Raw genomic sequence first — 24,425 nt, 5'->3', positions numbered from 1 at the left:
CCAGGCTAGCTAGAGGGAACGGGGGCAGAGGTATCAGTAGAATGCTTGTGGGCTAGGAAAGTGGGCTCCATTGCCTTGCATGGCTCAGTGCTTCTAGCAAAATCAGAACAAAATTGTGCAGAATACGGGAATACATACTTCACTTTTGTAATGTACACATATTGCATAATATGGGTTTCCTTAGGATAGGACATTTTTTGGCTTTTTTTATTGCAAAGTTTCTGCATTCCTTCCTACATCACTGTTTTTGGGTAGGGATGATTATAACATTGTGGGAAACATAGCCATTGGGTGACTGGGCTACAAGTTTTGCTGTATCTTTGGTCATCTTGATTACTGTGTATGGGTCTATCCTCATAAGAACAGCCCTGCTGGATCAAGCCCAAGGCCCCTATCTAGTCCAGCATCCTATTTCACAGAGTGGCCCACCAAATGCCTCTGAGAGGTCCACAGACAAGAGATGAAGGCATGCCCTTTCTCCTTCTGTTGCTCCCCTGCAACTGGTATTTAGGTATTTATTTTGCCTCTGAGGCTAGAGGTGGCTTATAGCCCTCAGACCAGTAGCCGTTGATAGCCCTCTCCTCCCTGGATTTATCTAAGCCCCTTTAAAGCCATCTAAGATAGTGGCCATCACCACATCCCATGGCAGAGGATTCCATAGATTAATTATGTGCTGTGTAAAAAAAGTACCTCCTTTTGTTGGTCCTAAATTGATCAGCATTCAGTTACATGGGATGACCCCTCATTCTAGTGCAGTGAGAGAGGGATAATTATTATTGTGTCTAACCAAGGAGTCGGGGATCTAAACAGCCAAAGGATGTTTAATGTTCCATCTGTAAGTCTCTCTCCAGTCCATGGAATGCAATAGCCATCAGAATTGGAAAGGCGATACCTTCTAACTGTTGGTAGGGCACAGAGAAAACAATTTGGAACCAGTTTATAGTTTGAATCCAGGGCGCTTTCCAGATTAGACCCTGCAACGGGGTCACGGCGTATCTCTGAAGTGTGCTTCCACACTTCCTGCGTCGTGACACCGCAGTCCCTTTGCAGACAGCAGGGTGCCTGCCATTCACATTCCCAGTGCCTTGTTTTGAATTTAATCACTGCGATATCGTGCTATGACGTCACATATCCGGTTTAAGAAAGTTGCTGTTTTTTCAGGTTGTTAATTTCTGCAAGACTGCTCTCCCTGCTGTTTACATTCCACATACAACTTGCTGAACAGAGGCATTTTGCTGCTGTTGAGCAGCTAGTTTGGAAAGCGCCCAGGAGAAACAGGACGATAAATTGGCTGAAGCATCTTTGGGACACGCAGGCTCTCTCTGAGGTTCTGACTGAGGGTTACTGGATCTGCTGTTGCTATAAGAACATTCGTTTGCTTTCATAATACTCTGCTTGCATTTTTGTAAATGAAGCAATTACTACCAAGACAAGAGAAGTCACCTGTGTTCTTTTTCATCCAAAGGAAATTAAACCCTTTAGTGCTGCCCCTGAAACTCTGCACCTTTTGGGGGAGTGCCAAATGATTGCCAACCATCATGAAAAAGCAGGAGTTGCATGCTTCAGGGCATTACATCATTTCCTGTCCAATATTCTCATTTCTTTCAAGCTCCTGCCTTTTACACTCCAGAAATAACCAAGAATAACAGATATGTGATCTCATCCCCGAGGTAAGGCACTCAGACAGTAGTGGCATCTGACCTCATCATGACTAGCAGGTAGGCTGCTTCCTGCCAAAACAATGGAGCCGATTTCTTCTTCCCCCGTGCTGCTATTTAGAAGACTTGGCTGCTATCTCCTCTTAAAGTAAAGTTGTGCCATCGAGTCAGTGTCGACTCCTGGCAGCCACAGAGCCCTGCGGTTTTCTTTGGTAGAATACAGGAGGGGTTTACCATGGCATCCTCCCGCGCAGTATGAGATGATGCCTTGCAGAATCTTCCTATATCGCTGCTGCCCGATATAGGAGTTTCCCATTATCTGGGAAATATACCAGCAGGGATTCAGCCCAACAACCTCTTGCTCCCTAGGCAAGTTACTTCCCCGCTGGGCCATTAGGTTACTCCCTACTTGATTCTTTTCCTGGCTTAATTAGCTCCCTCAGCTCCATCACCCTTGCATTGCAGATGGCTCACAGCGCTCTCAAGTCCAGGTGGAGCAGGGCTAGCAGGAGAGGTAGCAAGAGAAGGAGGAGCAGACCAGAACACGCTCATAAGAACAGCATCCCTCCTCCCACTGATGCACCCCCCTCCCTCCCTTTAATCTAGGTCCGTGGTTCCCAGCCTGGGTTCTTCCCAATGTTGCTGAACTACAACTCCCATCATTCCTGGCTACAATTTATTATGGCTGGGGATGCTGGGAGCTTAGATCAACAACTTCTGGAGGAACCCAGGTTGGGAACCACTGATCTAGTTCCTAATTTTTTTGTGTTGGTCTTGCAAAACCATTGTGCCCCTCCCTGTGCCAGGGGCAGCTGGGCCCTCCAAAAAGTGGGGGTGCTACAAGCCACTCCCACACCTCCATCCACTGCTCTCTCCCCACTCAAAACTCCTCCTGCCTGTTCCACCAGCAGTACTGACCACTAGATCAAGCCTCCATGGGCAGAGGCAGTATGCTGCTGAATACCAAATGCAGGGGACAAAGAAGAAGGGAGGGCTGTTTCCCCACCTGCCTGTCTGTGTGCAATTGGTTAGTCACTGCCGGTAACAGCCGGAGGCTCAGTCTTTAAAAAAAAAAAAAAAAACTTAAGGGCAGAGAGAATGATATTAGGTATCCCCCCACCCCGCACCCCTTTAAGGTGATAGTTCTGTGGTATTTGGTATTCAGCAGTTGGTATAAGAATACTGTCTCTGCCCATGGAGGCTTGATTTAGCTGCCATTGCTGATGGGTGGAACAGGAGCATTCTTCAGGAGAAGCTGCAACTGCCACGAGGGGCTTGTAAGTATGAAAAAATCATCTCTCTTCTTCAAGGTTGCTTTTGACTTCCTCTTACCAGGCTTCTCTTTTCGGATGAAAAAGAAGCTTGGAATATAGAGGAATATCTACAACTACCGGGAGGGACTAGAAACCTCTCTTTCTTGCTGAAGTAAAGATTATTCGCAGAGTCTGCCCAGAAGCATCTGGAGAGAAGGAACTCGGTCCCCACAGACCTTTGTCCTCCTATCTTCGGCCAGTGGAAGGAAGCCCCACAAGCATTTCTCCAGTCCTGGGCAGGGGCAGCTCCATCAAAGCCTGGGAAAGCAAGATGGAAACTGCCCAGGGGATGTCAAGGAAAGTCAGGTGGTGCCGTCGAGTCAGTGTCGACTCCAGGAGACCACAGAGCCCTGTGGTTGTCTTGGGTAGAATACAGGAGGGGTTTAGCATTGCCATCTCCCGCACAGTGTGAGATGATGCCTTTCAGCACCTTCCTATATCTCTGCTGCCCAATACAGGTGTTTCCCATACTAGTCTTGGAAACATACCAGTGGGGATTCGAAACAGCAACCTCGTGCTCCCTAGGCACGTTACTTCCCTCCTGTGCCATTAGGTGGCTGCAAGGTGATGTGACAAGTTACAAACTTGGATGTACCCAAAGGCTGTGGATGTGCCCAGGTGCAGGACACAACACTTTAGTAGACAACTGCGGCTGATGCAAAGGTTCTTCTTGTGGACTTCCCCAGCATTGTACAAAACAGGGTATGAAATCCTCCAGCCTTGATCCCATTCACACTTCCAACAAGTTCCATGCAAATCCTCCCGCTCCCAATGAGGCACTTTGCCTGGGGCTATCATGGCATTTCCGTGTCATGTTAGGCAAGGGCTGGGGTCCTGCTTCCCAGACCACGCACCCCAAAAACCTGTTCTGCCTGCTCCTGGACTGTAGTGGGAGACAGCAACCAATGAAACCGGACTAAGTTGCTTACATCATGGCATGTCAGACCTCCCTCACTCTTCATTTCTAATATTAGCAATAGCAATAGCAATAGCACTTACATTTATATACCGCTCTCTAGCTGGAGCTCTCTAAGCGGTTTACAATGATTTAGCATATTGCCCCCAACATTCTGGGTACTCATTTTACCGACCTCGGAAGGATGGAAGGCTGAGTCAACCTTGAGCCCCTGGTCAGGATCGAACTTGTAACCTTCTGGTTACAGGGCGGCAGTTTTACCACTGCGCCACCAGGGGCTCATTATTCGACAGAATATGCATCCCCTCCATTCATTGTAATTTTTTTATAGTAAGACAGGGAGAGTGCAAGTTGTACAAGTTAGGAGGACTGTAAAGTGTGCAGGCATTGGGGAGCACAACAAAGAGTGAGCTGGAAGGGGAAGGAAGAGACCTCTCGCAGAACTTGCACTGGGACCCCAGAACTTGCACTGGGGCCCCAGAACTTGCACTGGGGCCCCAGAACTTGGTGCAATAGCTTCCCCAGTCTTAACAACTTGCCCGCAAAAGGCAGCTAGACATGTGGAAGTATTTTCTTTGGAAATCAGGTACTGCAAAATTGTAGCAGTTTGGTGGCTGGAAAGTCTGAACTCTGAGCCAGGGAAGTCCTTTGCCTTCGGTAAGCCCCGTCTCTTGGCCTTGGCCTCAGCCCTCCTCCTCCTTACACCGACAACTTGGAGGAAGTGTTGCAAACCTACCTTGCAGAGGAAATAACCAAGAGGACTTTTGTGAAGTGCTTTCAATACTCCCAAGCCTGCCGTTGTTACTGCATATATTCTCCAGAACAACAAGAAATCGATAAACACACCATTACACTAAAAGGAACGAAGTGTCTGTTCTCTCACCTTGAAATTCTCAAAGAAGCCACCACCCCCATTCTCTATCTTGTCATCATCTCCAGAGGCCAAGCCCATCATACTGCGTCTCCGGATCTGCAGCTCCTCATAAAGACTCTCGAGAAGAGCACTGCGGGTCCGCTCCTGCTCCAGAAAGAGAAGGCACCCATGTGGGAGAACAAAGAGGACACAAGCACAGACAGACAGCCAAGTCAGAATAACAGAAAACAAGGCAAGTATATATATATACAGTATATAGGAGGGCTAATTTACACAATCAGTCAATTCACAGAGGAACCTTTTTCCTGGGCTGCAGGTTACGGGCTGCATGCATGTTTGAATGCTCCCCCCACACAAAAACAGCCTCTGCACACAGAAAACGAGGTCCTGCCATGCCAGTAAACTCTGACTCTAAGACTGAGAAGCAAGGTGAAAGCGGAGACAAGGGGCTTTTCCAGAGAGCAGTAAAATGAAGGCTTTTCAAAGCTTCCACACAACTTCCTAATGCCATCTCGCCCACTGTCCAGATGCAAGCATCGGCTTGTGTGGGCTCCCCATTGACTCTCTGGCTACATGCTGAGCACAGACCTTGCCCCATTTTCACAGCACCACCTCCCAGCCAGCACTTGGCATAGCGTATGTCTCTTCAGCAGAAATGAAAAAGGGACAGATTCTTCTCAGAACCCACGAGCTGGGTGGCAGGGAGCACTGTGAAAAATCACACAAAGTCCATGCTCAACATGTGGCCAGAGAGTCAAACCATGATAGGAAGGAGCATGGGTACCCACGCAAGCATCTGGATAGTGGTAAAATGGCGGCTTAGGAAGTTGTGCAGAAGCTTTAAAAAAAAAACCAACAAAAAAAACCACACCCCTGCCATCTAGAAAAGTCCAAGGATGTCCACCTTCAACTGCAAACTCCTACCAAGTTCTATTATAAATACTTCTCTTCTTTGGTCTTTGACCAGTTAGAAACTGTGTGGAGGAGACCCAGAAGTGTGAGGAGATGCAGCTCCCGATGGCATCGACTCTTAGCCCAGTAACCCTATTGACCATTAGGGGCACGAGGGGTAGAGATAGTGAGCAAGGGAGCCCCATATCTGACTAGACGTTTTCTACTCTACTTTCCCTTTCTTAGGCTGATAGTCTCAGGTTTCATTCTCTCAGCTGAGAGACAGACTTCCTCTTCCTCTTTTTCCTTCCTGATGTAGCAAGAAGCTAGGAAAGGCCTAGCCATGTAGGCCTTTCCTAGTTCTCTTGTAGCAGAATTCCCTCCCGGGTTCAGAGTGCAAAATTGACACCAACAGTTGAGAAAAAGCAGAATTTATTGCCAGCAATGATCTCAGTGGAATAGCTCCCAACCTGAGATGAAGATTACATCAGTGACTTCAGGTCTTGTACTCATCTTAAGTGTATTCAGTGTATACAATCCTCATTGGTCAGCATCACTTAATCGTCATTTTACAATTATTACCATTATTGCAATTAGACAACATTCCTCTATTATAATGGAGCATTTCTCCCCCTTGTCATCTTGCTCCAGCTACTCCCCTTCCAGCCAGATGTGTCCTTGAAGGAGTTAGTGTTCACGCTTCACTATCTGGAGATATCAGAGAGGGGCCTCTTGCCTGAATTACAACACAAGACAGATTGATGACTTGTAGCAACTTACAATTAAACACTTTGCAAACCCTTTAACCAATTCTTAACCACAACCTGAGTTTCTGCCTCACTCTGAGGCATTTCCGAAACAAACTACTTCACTTAGCCCGCTTAAGTTCCCCCCACGTTAGCACTCTGCTAACCCTCTTTTACTAGGCGCAGCAACACATGAGTAGACCCCTGACCGGGAGGCTACATACAAGCAGCCTCCCGGCCTCGGGGGTCTCCCCAAAATGCCCCATGCACTTGCACGGGGCATCCTGGGACTTCCAGGAGCCGGGCGGCCCCCGATCCCCACCGCCCCTCCTGGCTTCGTGACAGAGCCCAGAGTTGTGTGGGCAGCCAATCTGGCCGCCCAGGGTCGGCTCCTGGCTCCTGGCTCAGCCCACTCTCCCCCCACAGAGCCCGGTAAGGCTCTCCACACTGCTTGTGTGGAAAGGCTCTTTGTGTAGGGCAGGGTCTGGAGCCTCAGAGCAGCAGGAAACGGATCCATTTTGCATGCAGAGTGACTTGGAGGAGAGCTTGCCCTCTCTCCATTCCCCTCCAAAATGGCAACTCACATGCAAAAAACCCCAAGCAAGCCTAAAAACACCCTGTGCTATTCAGCACTGTGCTATTCAAGAACAACACTGTTGGCTATTTAATTCCAACTTGAAAGTTTTCCTTTGCACATAATCCTTGCCTCTGTCAATTCTTTCTCCCACCTCACTGTAATATCTTTGCATTGATTCCCAGCTAACCGGCAAATTTACTACCACCACAACAAATACTTATATACCACTTTTCAACAAAAGTTTCCAAAGCGGTTTACACAGAGAAATAATAATAATATAAGATGGCTTATTTGTGGTTTACTAGGCAATGCTCGAAAAATGCCTTGATAACTCTAAAGAGATCAGATCAGCTGCATTTCTCTTCACCAGGGAACTCCTTCAGGTCATTCTCACAACCTGTGAGCAGGGCAGGGAGGGTGCGGTCGGGGGGAGGCAGGATCGATCTGACCTTTTCCCCAGATGATCTTTACTGTTTCCGGGACTGCACGACTCACAGGCCCATAAATGCCATGCTCCTCATGGCAGCACAGCCATCTGGAGGCCTGGGGAACACAGCCTGGCCTCCAGAAACCCCTCAATGCATTGCGCAAGGAGCCAGGCGCATTGGGGGCATTTCCACTCCAGGCAGCCCCAGCAGACACATGACCAGGGTACCAGTCTACCCCGAGAATAGCCCCAGGACAGAAATTCGGCTACCCGGCAGGGCAGCGCCAAGATCGGCTCTGACAGCCGGTGCTCCATGCAAGCAGCTCTGTCCAGGCTGCTCGTGTGAACAGCCTCCTTAGCTTTTCCGAAGAGATCGCAGACCAGAGTGGCAAAACACCTCGGCAACCTTCGCCTCCCACTCCTGTTCCTTCCAGGATTTGTGCTGGGTGCTTCTGCAGCACTAAGAAACTAACCGGCCTGCCATTATCCAGGTTCTTGTCCCCAAACAAGAATGGGTCACATTATCACCAATCAGAGTCAGCGTTACCAGTGTGATCATAGAAGTCAATTCGGTACTTATTTAAGGATACCAGAGGACAACAAGCAGCACCCTGTGCATTGGTGGAGAATGGCACACATATGATACACTGGCCATTCTTAACAAAATACACAGAACCAGTGAGCACGAAAGGCTTCACTTCCACATCTTTTAAGCAATGGCAAAGCAATCTGATCCCTGCCTCTTGAGGGACGAAGTGCAACTTAGATTAAGACCCTGTTATGCAGGCACATGACTGCCGCTCCCTGCTGCTAATACAGCAGAAGAGCCCCACTGTGGCCAGTAGGTGCCCTGGTGAGCTGCAGCAATGTCTGGGAAGTGGAATCCTTCCCGTGCTTTCCCATGGACTCCTCACTTTCCAGTGCTCCCTGCGTGCCTTCCCAGATGCCACTGGAGTTTGCCAGAGCATCCAGCAGCATCTTTAAGGGTCTCCACCACTGCGGGGAACAGCGCAACATTGTGAGCAGGTGGGCAATGGGGATAGTCACTTCGGAAGGGTTCTTTGACTTTGGCCCGGAGGATTATCTGACTTTGGCTACTTGGAGCCAAATATTTACACAGGCCTAATGGCCAGGAGCAAGGAGCTTAGGCAACGTAAAAAGTTCAGAGATGCAGCAGGTGCTACTTTTGAAGTGTTCATGGCTCCCAGGTGTGCATTTTACCTTGTAGAGAGTCTCCCCAAGGGCATGGTGATGAAGCTGCACTACCACATAGGCATGCAGGAAATTGGAGGCAATCATGTCAGGGACAAAGGGAGTATTTTCATCCTGGAAGACAATGGCCACAATATCGTTCCCAATGTGGCGCTTCCGCTGAAGCTGGAAGGAAGCACACAAGAGAGGGAGTTATCCTTCCAAACAGCAAATAGCCCAACCAGGGGCGTAGCAAGGTTGGAATGGGCCCAGAGACAAGATTTTAAAATGGGCCCCCCCCACTCAAAGTCCAGGGCCTCCGCACACCCCAGGCCCCCAAGGATTTAAGTCTGATATTCCAAAATAAGTATGCTGCCTGGAAATACATTTCACTGAATACACACACGCACACGTCACAATATATTGTGATATACATTGAGTACTATATATTTGTGCTACGTTTAATGCCTAGAACACACTAGCAATGCTAATTATTAAAATGGCCCCCTCGCTGCAGATTAGCAAAGGAGACTTTCAACCATGCAGGGTGAGCCTATGTTTGTTTTCTCAGAATTCTGAACAAATTCAGTCAAGTTCGATTCCAGGAGGTTTTTCACAGGAGGCTTTTAAAGCCCTTTAACACACATCTCCTCTGGAATAGAGGTGCTGCATTCACATGTTGGCGAGATTTACCCTGAAGTCCCTGCAAGTTATTGGGGAGCAGTTCACACACAAGAAAAATAAAATAAAATAAAATAAAAGCACAAGACATGCTTCACAGTTCTCACTCAGACCTTCTGGGTTGCAAAACAACTTGAACATAAGTGCATTTATAAATGAATGAATGAATGAATAAAATAAATATAATACTGTTTCTTCCAGAAGTTTTTGTAATTTTCTGCCATGAAACAAGCCACTTATAGGACTTTTTAGTTTTTTTTAAGCTAGCAAATTTTCCAAGCTGTTTAAAAATAAATATTCAGAGACTTCTCAGTCCCTCCCCCCATATCAAAGCCCTATATATGGGGGTAACCACAAAAAGGAATTCACACTCTACCTGGCAAATGCTGGTCTGGGTTGAGCATGGCAGCAAGGGGTCTTCTGCTGCAGAGAACACTCTGGCTGCCTCCTCCTTCCTGGCTGGCTTGGGCCCTACTGGAGTTCAGGCTTCACAGAGGCCTACACGAGGCCTCCCTGGAAGCCCCGCCCAGCCGCCGATCAGCTGAGAGGCGGGAGAAAAGGAGCTCTTGGCCGCTTGTCTGCTGCCTGGATGGCCGGCCAGGAGAACAAGCTGGAGAGACGGCGAAGAGGGCAAGTGGCTGAGGGGCCTTGGGGCTGGGCAGGGGGCAACGGGGAGTCACGTGAGGTGCCTCTGGGGGGCCCCTCCAGGCAGTGGGGCCCCCAGACAACTTTCTCCCCTTGCCTGATCGTTGTTACGCGCCTGAGCCCAACATGGCCTACTTAACCCCACCGGCCTCCCATCTCAGTTGAAAACCTGAATCTATTCTAAAGCCCACTCCCAGCTTGCTCCATCAACACTAAAATATCTATATGTCTCTACCAGTCTAGATGCTCATACATCACTCTCTCTCCCACCCCGTCCACAGTTTGCAGCTCCCTAAGCGCCACGAAGCACCAGGTACCTGCTGGGCATCTCCCTCTGTGAAGGGTAGCTTTGTAGAGACATGGAACATGATCTCCTTGCCCCGGAAATTGGTGCAGACAGACTCTGTTCCTGTCTGGCCTCTCGTAATATCCAAGCCACCTCGGAATCTGAGCAGATCAGTCCCACATATTTCAGGAAAGGTGGGGGGTGGGGCGAGGCAGAGCGGGGGAAGAGGAGAAAAAGAAGAGAAGAGTGAAAAGAAACACTTTATTCAGAGATGGAAATACAAGTCAAGTTGATGTGTTTTAGAAAACCAAAGTAACTACATTTTACTTAGAATACCAAAGCATCTCCAAGTTTGCTTAGAAAACCTAATTCTAACTTAAAGTAACCCAGCCCAGCTCAGGCCAGCTCAAGGACACGGCCTCACATGATTATCTCTCTCCACTAAATCGTATCTAAAGAAACTTGGTTCTCACCGTTCTTTGCTGAGAAGTTAATAAAACAGGATGTAACCAAATAAGGAGTGATCACCAGATGAACAATGAATCATTCGCATGCATACTAGATACTTAGTCCACCATTTTACTGCCACGTATACTATGTCAGCATCATTCAGATTGTCTGTATAAATGTAAGATGCACCTATAACCAATTTGTATTCAATGTGGAGCGTGAGCCCCATTGTCTACCTGCTTCTGCAGAGCATTAAACCAAGCCTCTAATTGATTCCCACTGTGTCTGTTTGATTGGCTTAAGGCGGACCCAGGGACGAACTGAATTCACATCAATTTGGTGCCGTGACAGTCGGATGTGACTCTGGGTGGACAGTCTGACCCATCACGGGACAATGAGATCCAGCGCGCCTCACAGCATTTTGTCTGTGGAGGATTCTCATGGGCCCGGGATGCGCCAGTCGTCACAACGCGCCACATCTGGGAATCAAGGCAAGAGTGAATGAAAGTGTGAACAGAGAGAGTGAGTGAGTGAGAGAGTGAATTCAAAGACTTTTTTTGGTTCTCCTCAGCCCAAGAGGGGCAAAGGGGGGGGGAAGCCCAGGGAGGGGCAATTTTCAGCCCGAGAAAAGGGGGGAAATCCTACAGCCGAAGAAGGGCTGCCCACGCAGGGGCAAATTTAAGCCAAAATCCCGAGAGGGGAGAAAGCCAAAATCCTGAGGGGGGGGGGCAATTTAAGCCAAAAAGTCCAAGCAGGGGCGGTTTAATCTTTCAACTCGAGAAGGGGGAAAGAGAGAGAGAGAAAACAAAACAAAAAAAACCCCACTGCCGAAGTAGGGCTGCCTGGGAAGGAGTGACTTAAGCCAAGAGCCCAAGGAGGGGCGGCTTTGAGTCAGAAATAAACAGTCTAAGCCCAACCAACTCAAAGGGGGGGCTATGGGTAGCAGAAATAGCAAGTACACAAAATCTGAACGGATTTCATGTACACCTTTGGAGTGTGTGTTGAAAAATTGGGTGATTATCATGGGAGCAAAGAGTGCTCTTAGAAAACATGTTTTGAAATGCCTTTGTATGAAAGTTTGGCCACTATGAACTCGAGTCAGAGGCCTCCTGACTCCGAAAATAACATCCTTTTGCACTTGCCTCTGTTTTATAAGTGTTAAGGAAGGAAGAATGATTGTCTTTTGCAAAAATCATTTCTCTCTCTGTGTTCTGTTTCCAAGTTGCTTCCAAGCTTTGCCCGTGTGTTGCAAACAGTCTGCAAACAGTCTCTGCCACTGTCCTGTTGTAACCAAGCCAAAAGATAACACTGTTCTAGCTGCAAAAGTTTATCTGAACAAAAGGCTGCTTTTGTTCTCTTTTTCCCTTTTTCTATCTCTCTTCAACTACTTGAGTTGGAAAAGAGGAAAGAAAATGGAGTTTTGAAGGAATGCATATGGGAATTGCAGACAAAAGAAAATAAAAAAAACCTAGAAGGAAATACGTAAAAGGATTTTGTTGGAGGTTGTTAACAACAACAAAAAGAAAAATGCTTGAAAAGCACCAGTAAGTTATAAGATTGTGATGTGGAAAGGTAATATAGAATTACAGGTTGTTTTCATGGATAACTGTGATAAGGTTGTTCTGTTTAAACTACTTTCTTAACTGAGTTTATGGCTGACATATTTAAAATGCTATAAAATTCTTTGGGATTCATATGAAGTTTTCTTTGTTTAGTCCCTTGTTCTGTGAAATACACAAGACAAGCCTGTGTGTGTGTGTGTGTGTGTGTGTGTGTGTGTGCATGTTTCTGAGAGGGAGCCCAAAGCTCTGGTTCTGTATAGGAATTCAACCCACATCAATTTTATAGCTCATCTCTGTGAAGATGAGGTTTCTGTTGTATTTATTCTGTTTATTCTGTTGTATTTGTGAATGTATTTATACTAGTGACATGTTTTGTTTTGTTTTTCCTTTCTGTAAACTGTTCCAGACCAAACTTGCTCTGACATTGAATTCCAAAATTCACAATTATTATATTAATTGAACATAAAATTGGTCATGGCCTGAGCAACACAGGGAACTTTCAGCGGTCAGCTGGCCAACTGAGGGCTGAATCTTCCCACCTCTGCAAAAGTGCTGCTTATGGATGGCTAAATGCATTAAGCATGAGAGCAAGCTCTACTTCATTCATTCTTATGTTAAGGTGATTGTGATATTTCTGCCACTACTGAGTATCATAAGCCTTTATATGTTATGTTTACTGAATTCCTTGACAATGATCTATCTTATCTTACCTATTTCTGTGAACTCAAGAGGTTCCCTGAAAAGCAGTTTGTGTTCCAGCCAGATTAATTGTGGGTGAGAAGGAAAAATGGATTTTAAGATAAATGAGTCTAATTGTATTACTGTCATGTTTTGCAAAATCTATGCAATATTTCTGCTAGTTGAATTTGATGTAAACTGAAAGCTACTAATCAAATGGTCTAAGGTTCAAAAAATTTTTTTAATTTGACTCATCCACCAGCCCTGCTTTGCCTTCACAGCAGCTGAATCTTAAAATCCCAGACATGAGATTTAATGAAAGGAATTTTGTTTTGCCAATCCTGCAAGTGGCAAGGAGTTCCAAAGCACCGGTTTGCAATTCACCTTGGAAATTTCCCAGCTAAAAGGGATTAGTCTGGGGCAGTAGATGGCTGACTCCCTCACACATGACCGAATATCATGTGACTTTGGTGAGGATCCTGGGGTTTCCATGGCTACTACTTTGTTCTTAATCCAGCTAACTTACTTCCTTTTGAGTCTACAGAAGACCAAGAACATGATTGCTTGCAAGCTGTGGACTACATCTATGCCAAGCCATTCTGATCTTAAAGATGAACTGTACACAGATGGAGGCAGCTTCATGTAAGATGGACAACGTAAGCTGGCCATGGAGAAGTGACTGACCATGCTCTTTCTCCAGCACAGCTTGCAGAGCTCATCACCTTCAAGGTAATTTTTACACAACTCATGGGGCCACTTGGAAAGAAAGAAGATTTTTAACAGTGGGAAACAAGGAAGTAAAATATGGGACACAGATATCAGAACTCTAGACTGCTGTTACACTACTAGAAGAGGTTGCAGTCATCCATAGCAGAGGTCACCAGAGGAAAATGACCCAGTGACAAAGGGTAATTGGATGGCAGATGCTGCAGCTAAAACTGCTGCTCCTTCTATTCCTGTTTCCAAGCATCTTTGATTCCTGTGCTATCTTGGCACAAACCCACCCCCACATATTAAAAAAAAAAAAAAAAAGGACATTGACTTTGCACCAGAGCAGGGGGGCGCATTTAGAAGAGGATGGCTGGTAAAGAACAGCAGATGGATGTGGAATTATTGCAGAACCAATCCTTTGGTTTTTTTCCCTAGTCAGTACAAAGACACTTTTGTGCCTCTTGGATGTACCCTTTTGCAGAACATGTGGCAACAGCCTGTGTAATTTGTGTAGTAAACAATCCTACTTTACCAAGGTATAGTATCTCACTGGACATGCTGTGTGGGCTATCTTTTTCCTTGTCTCGAGAGGTTGTTTTCGCTTTACAGAAATGTCAAACCCAAACTTGAATCCATCAGTGACTGGTTAATTATGAGGCTAAAGATGGAGAACTGGGACACCACAACTATCTACACATTACTGACGATGAAGTCAGTTATACTGGATGGAGACTGATTGCCCTGACAAAGGACTGTAAGTATGATTGTCAGCCAACATAGTGCAGTGGTTAGAGTGCTGGATTAAGACCGGGAAAACCCGAGTCCAAATCCTCATTCAGCCAAGACACTTGCTGGGCGACACAGAGCCTACAACTCAAATGATTTGGCCTGCCTCACAGGGTTGTTGTAAAGAGGAAAAACAGGATGCAGAAGAGAATGTGAGATGCCACATGGAAACTGGACTTTGTTAGCAGTGACTGTGATTGACCTGAAAGGCTTTAATGCCTCCTCAAAACCCCAAACTCACAAGGGGGGGTGAAAAATGTGAATGCCTTTTTCTTTTTGACTTTATTGCTTTGCTATTGCCCAGGATTGCTGTTTTGTTCTCATGATCAAAAACCAGCCTACAACACAAGCCAGCCAGCCTCCAAGAAGCACCGGCCCCCACACACAGCCTCCCGCCTGACCACCAAGCCTCAAATGAAGACATCATCCCCTGTTCTGGTCTTCAGGGAAAGGGGGGGGGGGGCAGGGCAAGCAGGAAAACAAAAATATAAATTGGAAAAAGAAAAGAAAAATGCCAAAAGACCAAATTGAAAATAGCCTCAGGTTTTATCCATCCTTTGTATTATTTGCCTTGAAAACTTGACTTTTCCTTTTGTGCTAACGGTTGGCACCCAGAGACTTAGTCTCAGGATGCTGTCCCTACATGGGGGGGAGGGAATTGGCAACTCACTTGCCTGTCTTTCTCTCAAGTAAACAGGTTTGCAACCAACAGTGCCTTGAATTGTCTTTCCAAGAAGGATTGGTCCTTCCCAGATCGAAGGAATACCTGGATCCATCGCCAGAATGTGATCCCAAGGGAGTCTCCATCAACAGTGACCCAGGAAAACTAACAATCAGCAGCAGCAGCTACCCGGGGGCAGTCCCTATCTGCATTTCCAGTCCAACCCAATGGTGACAGAACGTCTATCAACTACCCTGTCCTGTGTTCGAGGAAGAAGGCCTAATGCACAGTTCATCTTCCTGCTTCCAAGTGTTATAGGAGAAGGATAGACAACAAACGCCTGAAGACTGCCTGATAACAAACAAGCAAACCAATTTGTTCACTTTTCTGTGGAGTCATACACGTAACAGCATTTCCCCAAGCTGTAAAGCCCTGGAACCATCCTACCTGGGTAAGATACCTTGCCAAAGACACTATTTCTAATTCTGCCAAAGACACTATTTCAGATTGCCCACAAGGGGAGGGAGTCAAGGCTCCCAAACACATGAACATTTGAGCTTGTCTGTGGACACTAGCCAAACAAGCCAAAACAACACGGATCAGGATAGCCAAAATCCTGCAACGTTTTACAAGAGCATTTGGTTCTCAACTAAAGGACTAAAATATATTTTTCCTTACCAAGGACTTTTAGATTTTGAATTCTAAAGCTCTCCATGGCTTCCTTTTTGGCCATGACAGACTTTAGAGGACACTAAGGGGGGTGGGAGTTGATGATTTGCACCACTTTCTTATATTACTTTCTTGTAGTGACTATGTGCTATCATTATGTTGAAAACCTTGCTATCTCCTGTGCTGTAAGGACATGGACCTCACTTGTTTCACTTACATATTGTGCCAATCATCTCATTGTTTCAACCAAAGCATTTACCTGCAAGTCTGCACCTATCCCCAAGTTACTGTTCCCTTTTATGCTCTAAGACATTAAGCTGGCCCAAGCTTTACCTACAATTTTAGAGACACTTGTATTAATCAGCATGATTATACATGACTTGTCATTGCTATCGCTTTCCACAAGCTGATAACCCATTAATCACCAGAAGCATCTGGTTCCACAATGCAAGACTGTTATTTATACTTTATTTGGGATAAAGATGGGTTAAAATAATGTTGCTTGCTATAAGTTGTATGATCTTTATATGTACACTTTGCTGTTATGTGTAAAATTTTTATATATATCAAATCATGCCAGATATGGGTGGTTAAGGATATGTATGCGTGATGTATAGAATTATATAATTATGTTTGTAGCTCTAGAATATTGTATGCAATGTGCCTGCCATAGCACATACCATTTCTGTAAAAACTATGCTTAATGCATCACAAATGTTTAAGGCATCCCAAAACCACATATGTTCCAAACCCTTTAGCCACACGAAACACAAAGTTCCATCAATGGGCAAGAACTATATTCCAAGATTAAGAGTTTGTGTGTTAGAAAGAACTACTGTTAATATTTTCAAACAGTTAGAACTTTCATTAACTAATATGGAGAGCCTATTGATTTATGGGCAAAGAAGATAATTCTGGTTGTATTTTCTTTGTATTAATAATCACATGTTGCTGCTTACAATGCATTACAGCTTTAAACCAAATGTTTATGAGAACCTTTAAACCTTGCCATAGTATAAGACCCATACATACAGCTGTACCTTTACAAACTTTAATTAAGACATCCTGAAGATTCAGGATGATGCAGTGTTTAAGGGGGGAATTGATGTGTTTGAATAAACCAAAGTAACTACATTTTACTTAGAATACCAAAGCATCTCCAAGTTTGCTTAGAAAACCTAATTCTAACTTAAAGTAACCCAGCCCAGCTCAGGCCAGCTCAAGGACACGGCCTCACATGATTATCTCTCTCCACTAAATTGTATCTAAAGAAACTTGGTTCTCACCGTTCTTTGCTGAGAAGTTCATAAAACAGGATGTAACCAAATAAGGAGTGATCACCAGATGAACAATGAATCATTCGCATGCATACTAGATACTTAGTCCACCATTTTACTGCCACGTATACTATGTCAGCATCATTCAGATTGTCTGTATAAATGTAAGATGCACCTATAACCAATTTGTATTCAATGTGGAGTGTGAGCCCCATTGTCTACCTGCTTCTGCAGAGCATTAAACCAAGCCTCTAATTGATTCCCACTGTGTCTGTTTGATTGGCTTAAGGCGGACCAAGGGACGAACTGAATTCACATCAAAGTGAGGGCACATTTTGTAAAATGCACGTCTACCAATTCTTCATAATGCTTCTGCAAGATTAAAGTTCTTGTTGGAAGTGAAGGACTTTGCGCTGTCTCATGTCTCAATGACATAGGAGGACAGACTAGTGGGTCAGAGGGCTAGAGAGGTCAAGACATTGGTCATCCTTTCTCTACTACTCTGACATTATCCCTTTGGTATGTAGATTGCTACTCTCAGGGATTGACTTCCTGCCTGCCTGCCCGGCCACTTCCTCTTCCTTCTCTTTCCTTTCTTTTTCCTTGCAACATGCAATGCAAGCTCCTCTCTCCCTGCATTATGTATGCAGAGATGTAGAATCCATCTGCATCCAGCTATCTAGATAGAGTAGAGATACTATTTCTCCACTTTACTATCTAGAATGGAGTTCACTAATAAATGCTCCATATATTGATCTGAAACGATGAACTGGCTCCAGGTTATTTTACTCTTAGCATACACGCATGCCTGGGCAGACTCCGTTGTGTTGTGCCTCTGTGCACTCTGCTATATTAGGAGAGTATCTCTTACCAGAGAGAATTCCCAACAGTTCTTTCATTCTAAGGTATAACTGGGAATGCATTTGAGCACCCAGGTAAGTTGTGGGAGAGCATAATTCAGAATAACATGCCCTCATAATGGCAAATAAAAGGGATGGCTTTCTAAATCCAGAGTTGGGAAATAAAATGTGATCCAAGTTGCCATTTAAGATATAGATGAAAACTTGATAGTCCACTGTGCTGCAGAGGGCAATGGACTATGGTTTTCATCTATATGTTAGATTCCAGAGCATTTAGCCAAGAAGGCGATAGCAATACAAAATGGAGCCCCTAAAGAAATATGGTTCTAAACAGCTTAAGGAGAAGCAAGGATGGCATGTCTAGACTCCCATTCAGACACGTCTTGGGAAGACAGAATTGCACATCCAGTCTGTAGTGCTCTGGCAGGGCAGGGATACTGACCAAAAAAAACCCCAAAATGGGTTTTTCTCACAGCAGGGATTTCTCTGCCATTGTCCAGGAGGGGAGGTTCCATTTGGGTCAGCAGCATGTCTACATCTTCTCCCTTTTCATTTGAAAATCAATCTGGCTAAGGCACAAGAGGGCAGGCGTGTGTGCATCCACCTAGACCAGGCCTGCACAACATAAGGCCCGGGGGCCGGATTCGGCCTGCAGGGACTATTTTACTGGCCCCCAGGTATCCTGCAGCAACATAGGAGCTGAAAACTGCCTTATAGCGCCATCCTATGCATGGTTTCTCACAAATATGTTCCATGGTGTACCCAGTGAGTCTTACTCCCATGTAAGCATGCCTAGCATTGCAGCCTGAAAGCAATGACAATTTAGGGAGAGGAGAGGACTTGGCATTTATTTTGGGCTGGTTTGCACTCCAGGGGCCCCACTGACTGAGCAGGGACAGGACCTATGTTCTGGCCACTATTTCTTGGTTAAAACTATGGGTCTGTTGATAGGGGGAATAGGTCCACAAGTAACTAACGATATTTTTAATTTTAATGTAATGTGCTAAAAATTGACAGCGGCCCTTTCACGCCTAGTTGTGTATGGTTCTGGCCCACTAGGGCATTTGAGTTGTGCAGCCCTGACCTAGACTCTTACGACTTGCAGCATCTTCCAACTTCTTCCTTCCCCCCTAGTTCATCCACATACACGCTCCTGCACGCAGAGTGTTGCATATTTGTTTTTGGAAATATTTACAAGCTAACTACTCAGTACTCTGAGCAGGGCTGGCCCTATCATACACAGCACCTTTGAGGAGTGAGGAGTGCTTTTGGCATGCACACGCACACATATACACACACACACAACCCAGGTTTGTCTTTCAGTGTTGCCAAGTTGTGTGGCTTGTGCAAACTCAGCTCTTTGCACTTGCTTAAAGTTGACACTCTGGGCAACCAGTTGCCTTGCCCACCCCTAAGGCCGGTCCTGGTTCCAGTTCAGAAAGGTCTGGACCAGGCCTTCTAGTGCCTACACATGGTAGCACTAAGCCCATCACATCTAGCAGCTGCTGAGAGCTGGAGGTTCTCCAAGCTGATGATTAATAAATCAATTGAGAATGAATGGCCATTTAGTTTTGTGTCACTTGTTACATAGGAACATAGGAAGCTGCTATATACTGAGTCAGACCATTGACCTGTCTAGCTTCAGTATTGTCTTCACAGACTGGCAGCAGCTTCTCCAAGGTTGCAGGCAGGAATCTCTCTTTCAGCCCTATCTTGAAGAATCCAGGGAGGGAACTTGGAAGTTGGAACCTTGTGCTCTTCCCAGAGTACCTCCATCCCCTGAGGGGAATATCTCACAGTGCTCACACTTCTAGTCTGCCATTCATATGCAACCAGGGCAGACCCTGCTTAGCTAACGGGATAAGTCATGCTTGCTACCACAAGACCAGCTCTCCTCTCCTCTCACCTTGTTCTTTCACACTTCTCTGCTTCACGATTTAAGATTTAAGCAATCTTACTGAAAAAACAAGCAGAGTTCTGAGAATGATGATCTGTCGTAGATCATGGTTTTGTTTGCTCCACTTGAGACTACAAGTATGCTTGTGACAATAAAAGATCTTCCTGTGCTACCTTTCTTCTTTTATTTTGCCTGATCAACAGAGATGGATTTTGGGACAAGTTATTTCACTTTAACGAGTATTGTTATAACACTTTGACCAGTTTTAAAGAACTTCTCCCAGTGACGCTACAACAACCACCCTCCGTCAGATTCCTGTTATTAAAGCAGAACTTTAAAAGAACCGCTCTTTGTCCGGTTTCTGTGTCAAACTGCGGCTGGCATTTGCAAGCAGAGGAAGTGTGTGATATTCGGCCCTGAGCAGTCTCTGAAATCCAAAGCACAGTTTGGATTATAATCAGCATTATTATTTAATACCCTTGATATTGCAGATGGAGACTGGAAGCTAAAAGAATCTAAACTACTATCTTAGGAGGCCAACTAGTAAGTCCATATCTCAACTTATCTATGACTGAGAATTTCTGAGTTCACAGCCCATGTTTTTAGGGCCATGTTTGTGTGCGCGTCAATGTAATGCGCCGTATGGCCCCGCAATTGTTGTTGTTGTTTTAAAAGTTAACACAGTATCTGACAGGGTGCCCAGAATCAGGACAGTCATGTCCAGCAAGGGGATACGTAACCATTTCCCTTCACGCTACAGTCCCAGTGAAGATCATCCACCTGAAGCCAATGGGAACTTCTTTCCCAGGGCGAAGAGCAGCCTTAGGGAGGGCCTGATCTGGATGGGAACTGTGGCAGCGGCAAAGAGTTCAGCCCTGTCCCACACACCATGGCCCCAGGCCAGACTGCCCTTCCCTGCTGTACAGCTGGCACACAAGGGCTAATCATGTCCTTGTTCTCACATTTATTTATTTACCATACTTATATACCACCCAAAACTCACGCCGCTACACGTAGTTCGGCCCTTAGTTCACTGCCTGCTATGCCCCCTTCCCTCAGCCTCCTTGCCTGCGGGCTGCCTGTCCTTTAGCTTCCTTATCTCCTCAGACCTGTCCCCTGTTTTTAGCCATCCCCCAGGTGAGGCTTTAATTTTTCTGGGCTGGGCTGAAAATTGCTGACAGACAGACAGTGCTGGAGGAATCAATGCAAAAGTACTTACCCGCGGAAGTCCTGCAGCTGGATTCTGTCCCCAAGGAGATCTAAGAACTCTAAGATGCCTAGAGACCAACAGATTGGAAGAGGTCAGTCTACATACCCCTACTAAAGAAAAGAGACTTAACAGATTGCGAAGACCATCGCGCAATATCCTTAATAGCACATGCTAACAAAATAATGCTCAGGATCATCCAATGCAGAATAGAGCCCTACGTAGAAAGGGAAATGCCGGATGTTCAAGCTGGTTTCAGAAAAGGCTGAGGAACAAGAGACATCATTGCTGAAGCACCCTGGATAACTGAGAAAGCCGAAGAATACCAGAAAGAATTCAATATGTGCTTTATTGACTACAGAAAAGCCTTTGATTGCATCGACTGAGAGAAGCTGGATTGGAAGAAGATGAGTGTGGTTATTTATTTATTTATTTGATTTATATACCACCCTTCCAAAATGGCTCAGGGCAGTTCACAACATGATAAAAACAATTAAAACAAATTAACAATTAAAATCAAACTATTAAAACACAATAAAACCAATAAAACAGCTAAAAGCCCTGAAAATCAGGGCAACAGTTTAAAACAGTTAATCCTTTAAAACTCTGGAAGGCCAAGCCAAACAGGTAGGTTTTAAGGGCTCTCTTGAAGGACAGCAAAGATCTCAAATTACAGATTTCTGCTGGGAGTGCATTCCATAGCCCAGGAGCGGCTACAGAGAAGGCCCGCCTCTGCGTCGCCACCAGACAACTGGAGACGGCAACTGGAGACGGACCTCCTCAGATGACCTTAATGTGCGGTGGGGATCATGTAGAAGAAGGCGCTCTCTTAGATAACTCGGACCTAAGCCATTCAGGGCTTTAAAGGTAATAACCAGCACTTTGTATTTTGCCCGGAAACATATCGGCAGCCAGTGTAGCTGTTTCAAAACAGGCATCATATGGTCTCTCCGGGTTGCCCCAGAGACCAATCTGTTTTAAAGTTGGAGGAAGAAACATCAATAACCTGCACTACGCTGATGACACCACCCTGATAGCTGAGAATGATCTGCAAGCTCTAGTAATGGAAGTCAAGGAGCACAGTGAAAAAAATGGGACTGCAACTAAATGTAAAGAAGACTAAACTAATGACAACAGGTACAGCAACCAACCTCAGAATTGACAATGAAGACATTGAAGTGGTAGATAGCTTCTGCCTTTTAGGATCGACCGTCAACAGTAAAGGATCCAGCAGTCAAGAAATATGAGGCAGACTAGCACTTGGTAGGGTTGCAATGAAGCCCTTGGAAAGGATATTTAGATGCCATGACGTGTCTACACCTAGAAAGATTAGAATTGTTCGGACCGTGGTTATTCCCGTGACACTCTATGGATGTGAAAGCTGGACTTTGAAGAAGCAAGACAGAAAAAGCATTGACGCTTTTGAACTTTGGTGCTGGAGAAGACTTTTGAGGATACCATGGACAGCCAGGAAAACAAACAAATGGATCATAGAATCAATCAATCCAGAATTTCCACTCGAGGCACAAATGACCAGGCTCAAACTATCATACTTTGGACACATTGTGCAAAGACCCAGCTCCCTGGAGAAGTACATAATGCTGGGGAAAGTTGAAGGAAAGAGAAGAGGACGACTAGCAGCAAGGCGGATGGACTCGATGACAACAGCAATGAATGTGTTGGAAATTCTCTGTGGTGAGAGAATCCCTTTCTCATTATAGCAGAGTGCACAGAGGCACAGCACAGCGGAATTTAGTTAGGCATGCGTGTATGCTGAGAGTAAAGTAACTTGGAGCCAATTCATAGTTTCAAATCAATATATAAGGCATTTATTAAGGAACTCTATTCTAGATAGGAAAGTGAGGAGTTAGGATCTCTAATCTATCTATCTATCTGGATGCAGATGGATTCTGCATCTTCTCTGCACACATGGTGCAGGGAGAGAGGCTTGCCATTTTGCAAGGTAGAAGGGCTGTTAGGGGAGAGAGAGAGAGAGAGAGAGAGAGAGAGAGAGAGAGAGAGAGAGAGAGGAAGCTAGTCCCTGAGATTAGCAATCTACATATCCAAAGGAATAGTGTCAGAGCAGTAGAGAAAGGATGACCAATGTCTTGACCCTCTAGTCCTCTGACTCACTAGTCTATCCTCCACTGTCTGAGACAAGAGACAGTGCAAAGTCCTTAACTTCCAACAGAATGCACCACTGAGAGACCTTAAAGGCCAAGTTGAAGACAGATCATCCTGGAGAGAACTATCTATGTCATCACTAAGAGTCGACACTGACTTGATGGCACTTAATCAATCAATCACCATATATTAATCAGAGGAATCGAAGCTAAGTTTCCAAAACTTACAGATGCAATAAGGAGAAGTGAAATTGCAAAACTTGCTGTGTTCCCTACAATCTTTGCACCCAGGGCTTCAATGTTAGCAATGCAGCATCTCCATCTCTATATAAACATATCAGCTGAAAAGAAGCAATGAATGTTAGCCACTGGCTAACATCAGGGGCTCAAGGAACACTTGGGCGGCCAGAGGATGTAGTCCTGCCAGTGGCTCCTCAGCCCCTGTGAGGCAGGGAAAGGAGCTCATTGTTAGGAAATCAAGGAAACTAGCCAACCCGCACAGAGCATCTGTGTGCTCTTTGGGGCTGGCTGTTCCTCCCTCCCTCCTGCCCCACTCTCACTCTCCCTCCCCCCATGTCCCACACTCTTGCCTCCTCCCCTCCCTCCTACCCCTCCCCTCCCTCCCGCCCCACTCTCTTGCCCCTCCCTCGCACACCACTCTCTTGTCCCCTCCCTCCCCCTCCCACCCCTCTCACTCACCCTCCTGCCCTCCCTTCCTCCCTCCCTCCCACTCTCTCTTGTCCTCCGTCCCCCTCCCACCCATCTCCCCTGCCCTCCCACCCCCTCTCCTCCTCCTGCCCCTGTCTCTCCTGCCCTCCCTCCCCTCCCACCCCCTCTCCCCCTCCTGCCCCAGTCTCTCCTGCCAGAGTCTCTCCTGCCCTCCCTCCCCTCCCCCTGCTCTTCTCTCCTGCCCCACTCTCCTCCCTGCTCCAACCTCTCCTGCCCTCCCTTCTGCCCTCCCTCCCCTCCCCATCCTACCCTCCCTCCTGCCCTTCCCCTCTCCCCCCTGCCCCACCCTCTCCTGCCCTCCATCCCTCTCCCCCCTGCTCCCCTCTCCTGCCCTCCCCCTCTCCCCCTGCCCCTCTCCCCCTGCCCCACCCTCTCCTGCCCTCCCCCTTCTTTCTGGATTGCCTGTAGGAGTTGGCGATAGAGGGCACTGCTTTGCAGTGGTTTTGCTCCTGCCATTCCAGATGGTGGAGCTTGGTGGTGGTTGCTCTTTGAAATGGGAAGTATTGTATGGAGCCCCTCAGGGCTTCATTCTGTCACCTATGCTTTCTAACATCTACATGAAACTGCTGGGTGAGGTCTTCAGGAGATTTGGTGCAGGGTGTTATCAGTA

The 24,425-nt window shown here is 46.1% G+C and overlaps 1 protein-coding gene and 1 long non-coding RNA gene across 10 annotated transcripts in view; one reads left to right on the top strand and one right to left on the bottom strand.

Annotated features, from left to right (window-relative positions):
- The window catches only part of LOC128344317 (rap1 GTPase-activating protein 1-like), a 38,704-nt gene extending 16,544 nt beyond the window's left edge, over positions 1 to 22,160 (bottom strand). For 4 of the 9 annotated variants that reach the window (XM_053294227.1, XM_053294228.1, XM_053294220.1 and 1 more), the window contains exons 1-5: positions 22,115 to 22,160; positions 20,976 to 21,033; positions 10,237 to 10,366; positions 8,624 to 8,779; positions 4,771 to 4,905 (exon numbers count right to left, since the gene is read on the bottom strand). In XM_053294227.1, the coding sequence (XP_053150202.1) occupies positions 4,771 to 4,905; positions 8,624 to 8,779; positions 10,237 to 10,287 (342 nt within the window). In that variant the 5' untranslated portion in view covers positions 10,288 to 10,366; positions 20,976 to 21,033; positions 22,115 to 22,160. Of the gene's footprint in view, positions 1 to 4,770; positions 4,906 to 8,623; positions 8,780 to 9,650; positions 9,885 to 10,236; positions 10,692 to 20,975; positions 21,315 to 22,114 lie in introns of those variants that run through there. The other 5 variants (XM_053294221.1, XM_053294224.1, XM_053294225.1 and 2 more) reach the window with 5 other exon arrangements.
- Positions 10,433 to 17,258, top strand: LOC128344320 (uncharacterized). The gene is made up of 2 exons (XR_008315790.1): positions 10,433 to 13,624; positions 14,216 to 17,258. It is a non-coding gene; the product is annotated as an uncharacterized LOC128344320 (long non-coding RNA).
- Positions 22,161 to 24,425: the final 2,265 nt, after the last annotated feature.

This window comes from Hemicordylus capensis, chromosome 2 (assembly GCF_027244095.1).
Source record: "Hemicordylus capensis ecotype Gifberg chromosome 2, rHemCap1.1.pri, whole genome shotgun sequence".
Classification (NCBI taxonomy): Eukaryota; Metazoa; Chordata; class Lepidosauria; order Squamata; family Cordylidae; genus Hemicordylus; species Hemicordylus capensis.
Note: the sequence above shows the minus strand (reverse complement) of the source record. Positions and strands in the feature narration are given on the sequence as shown.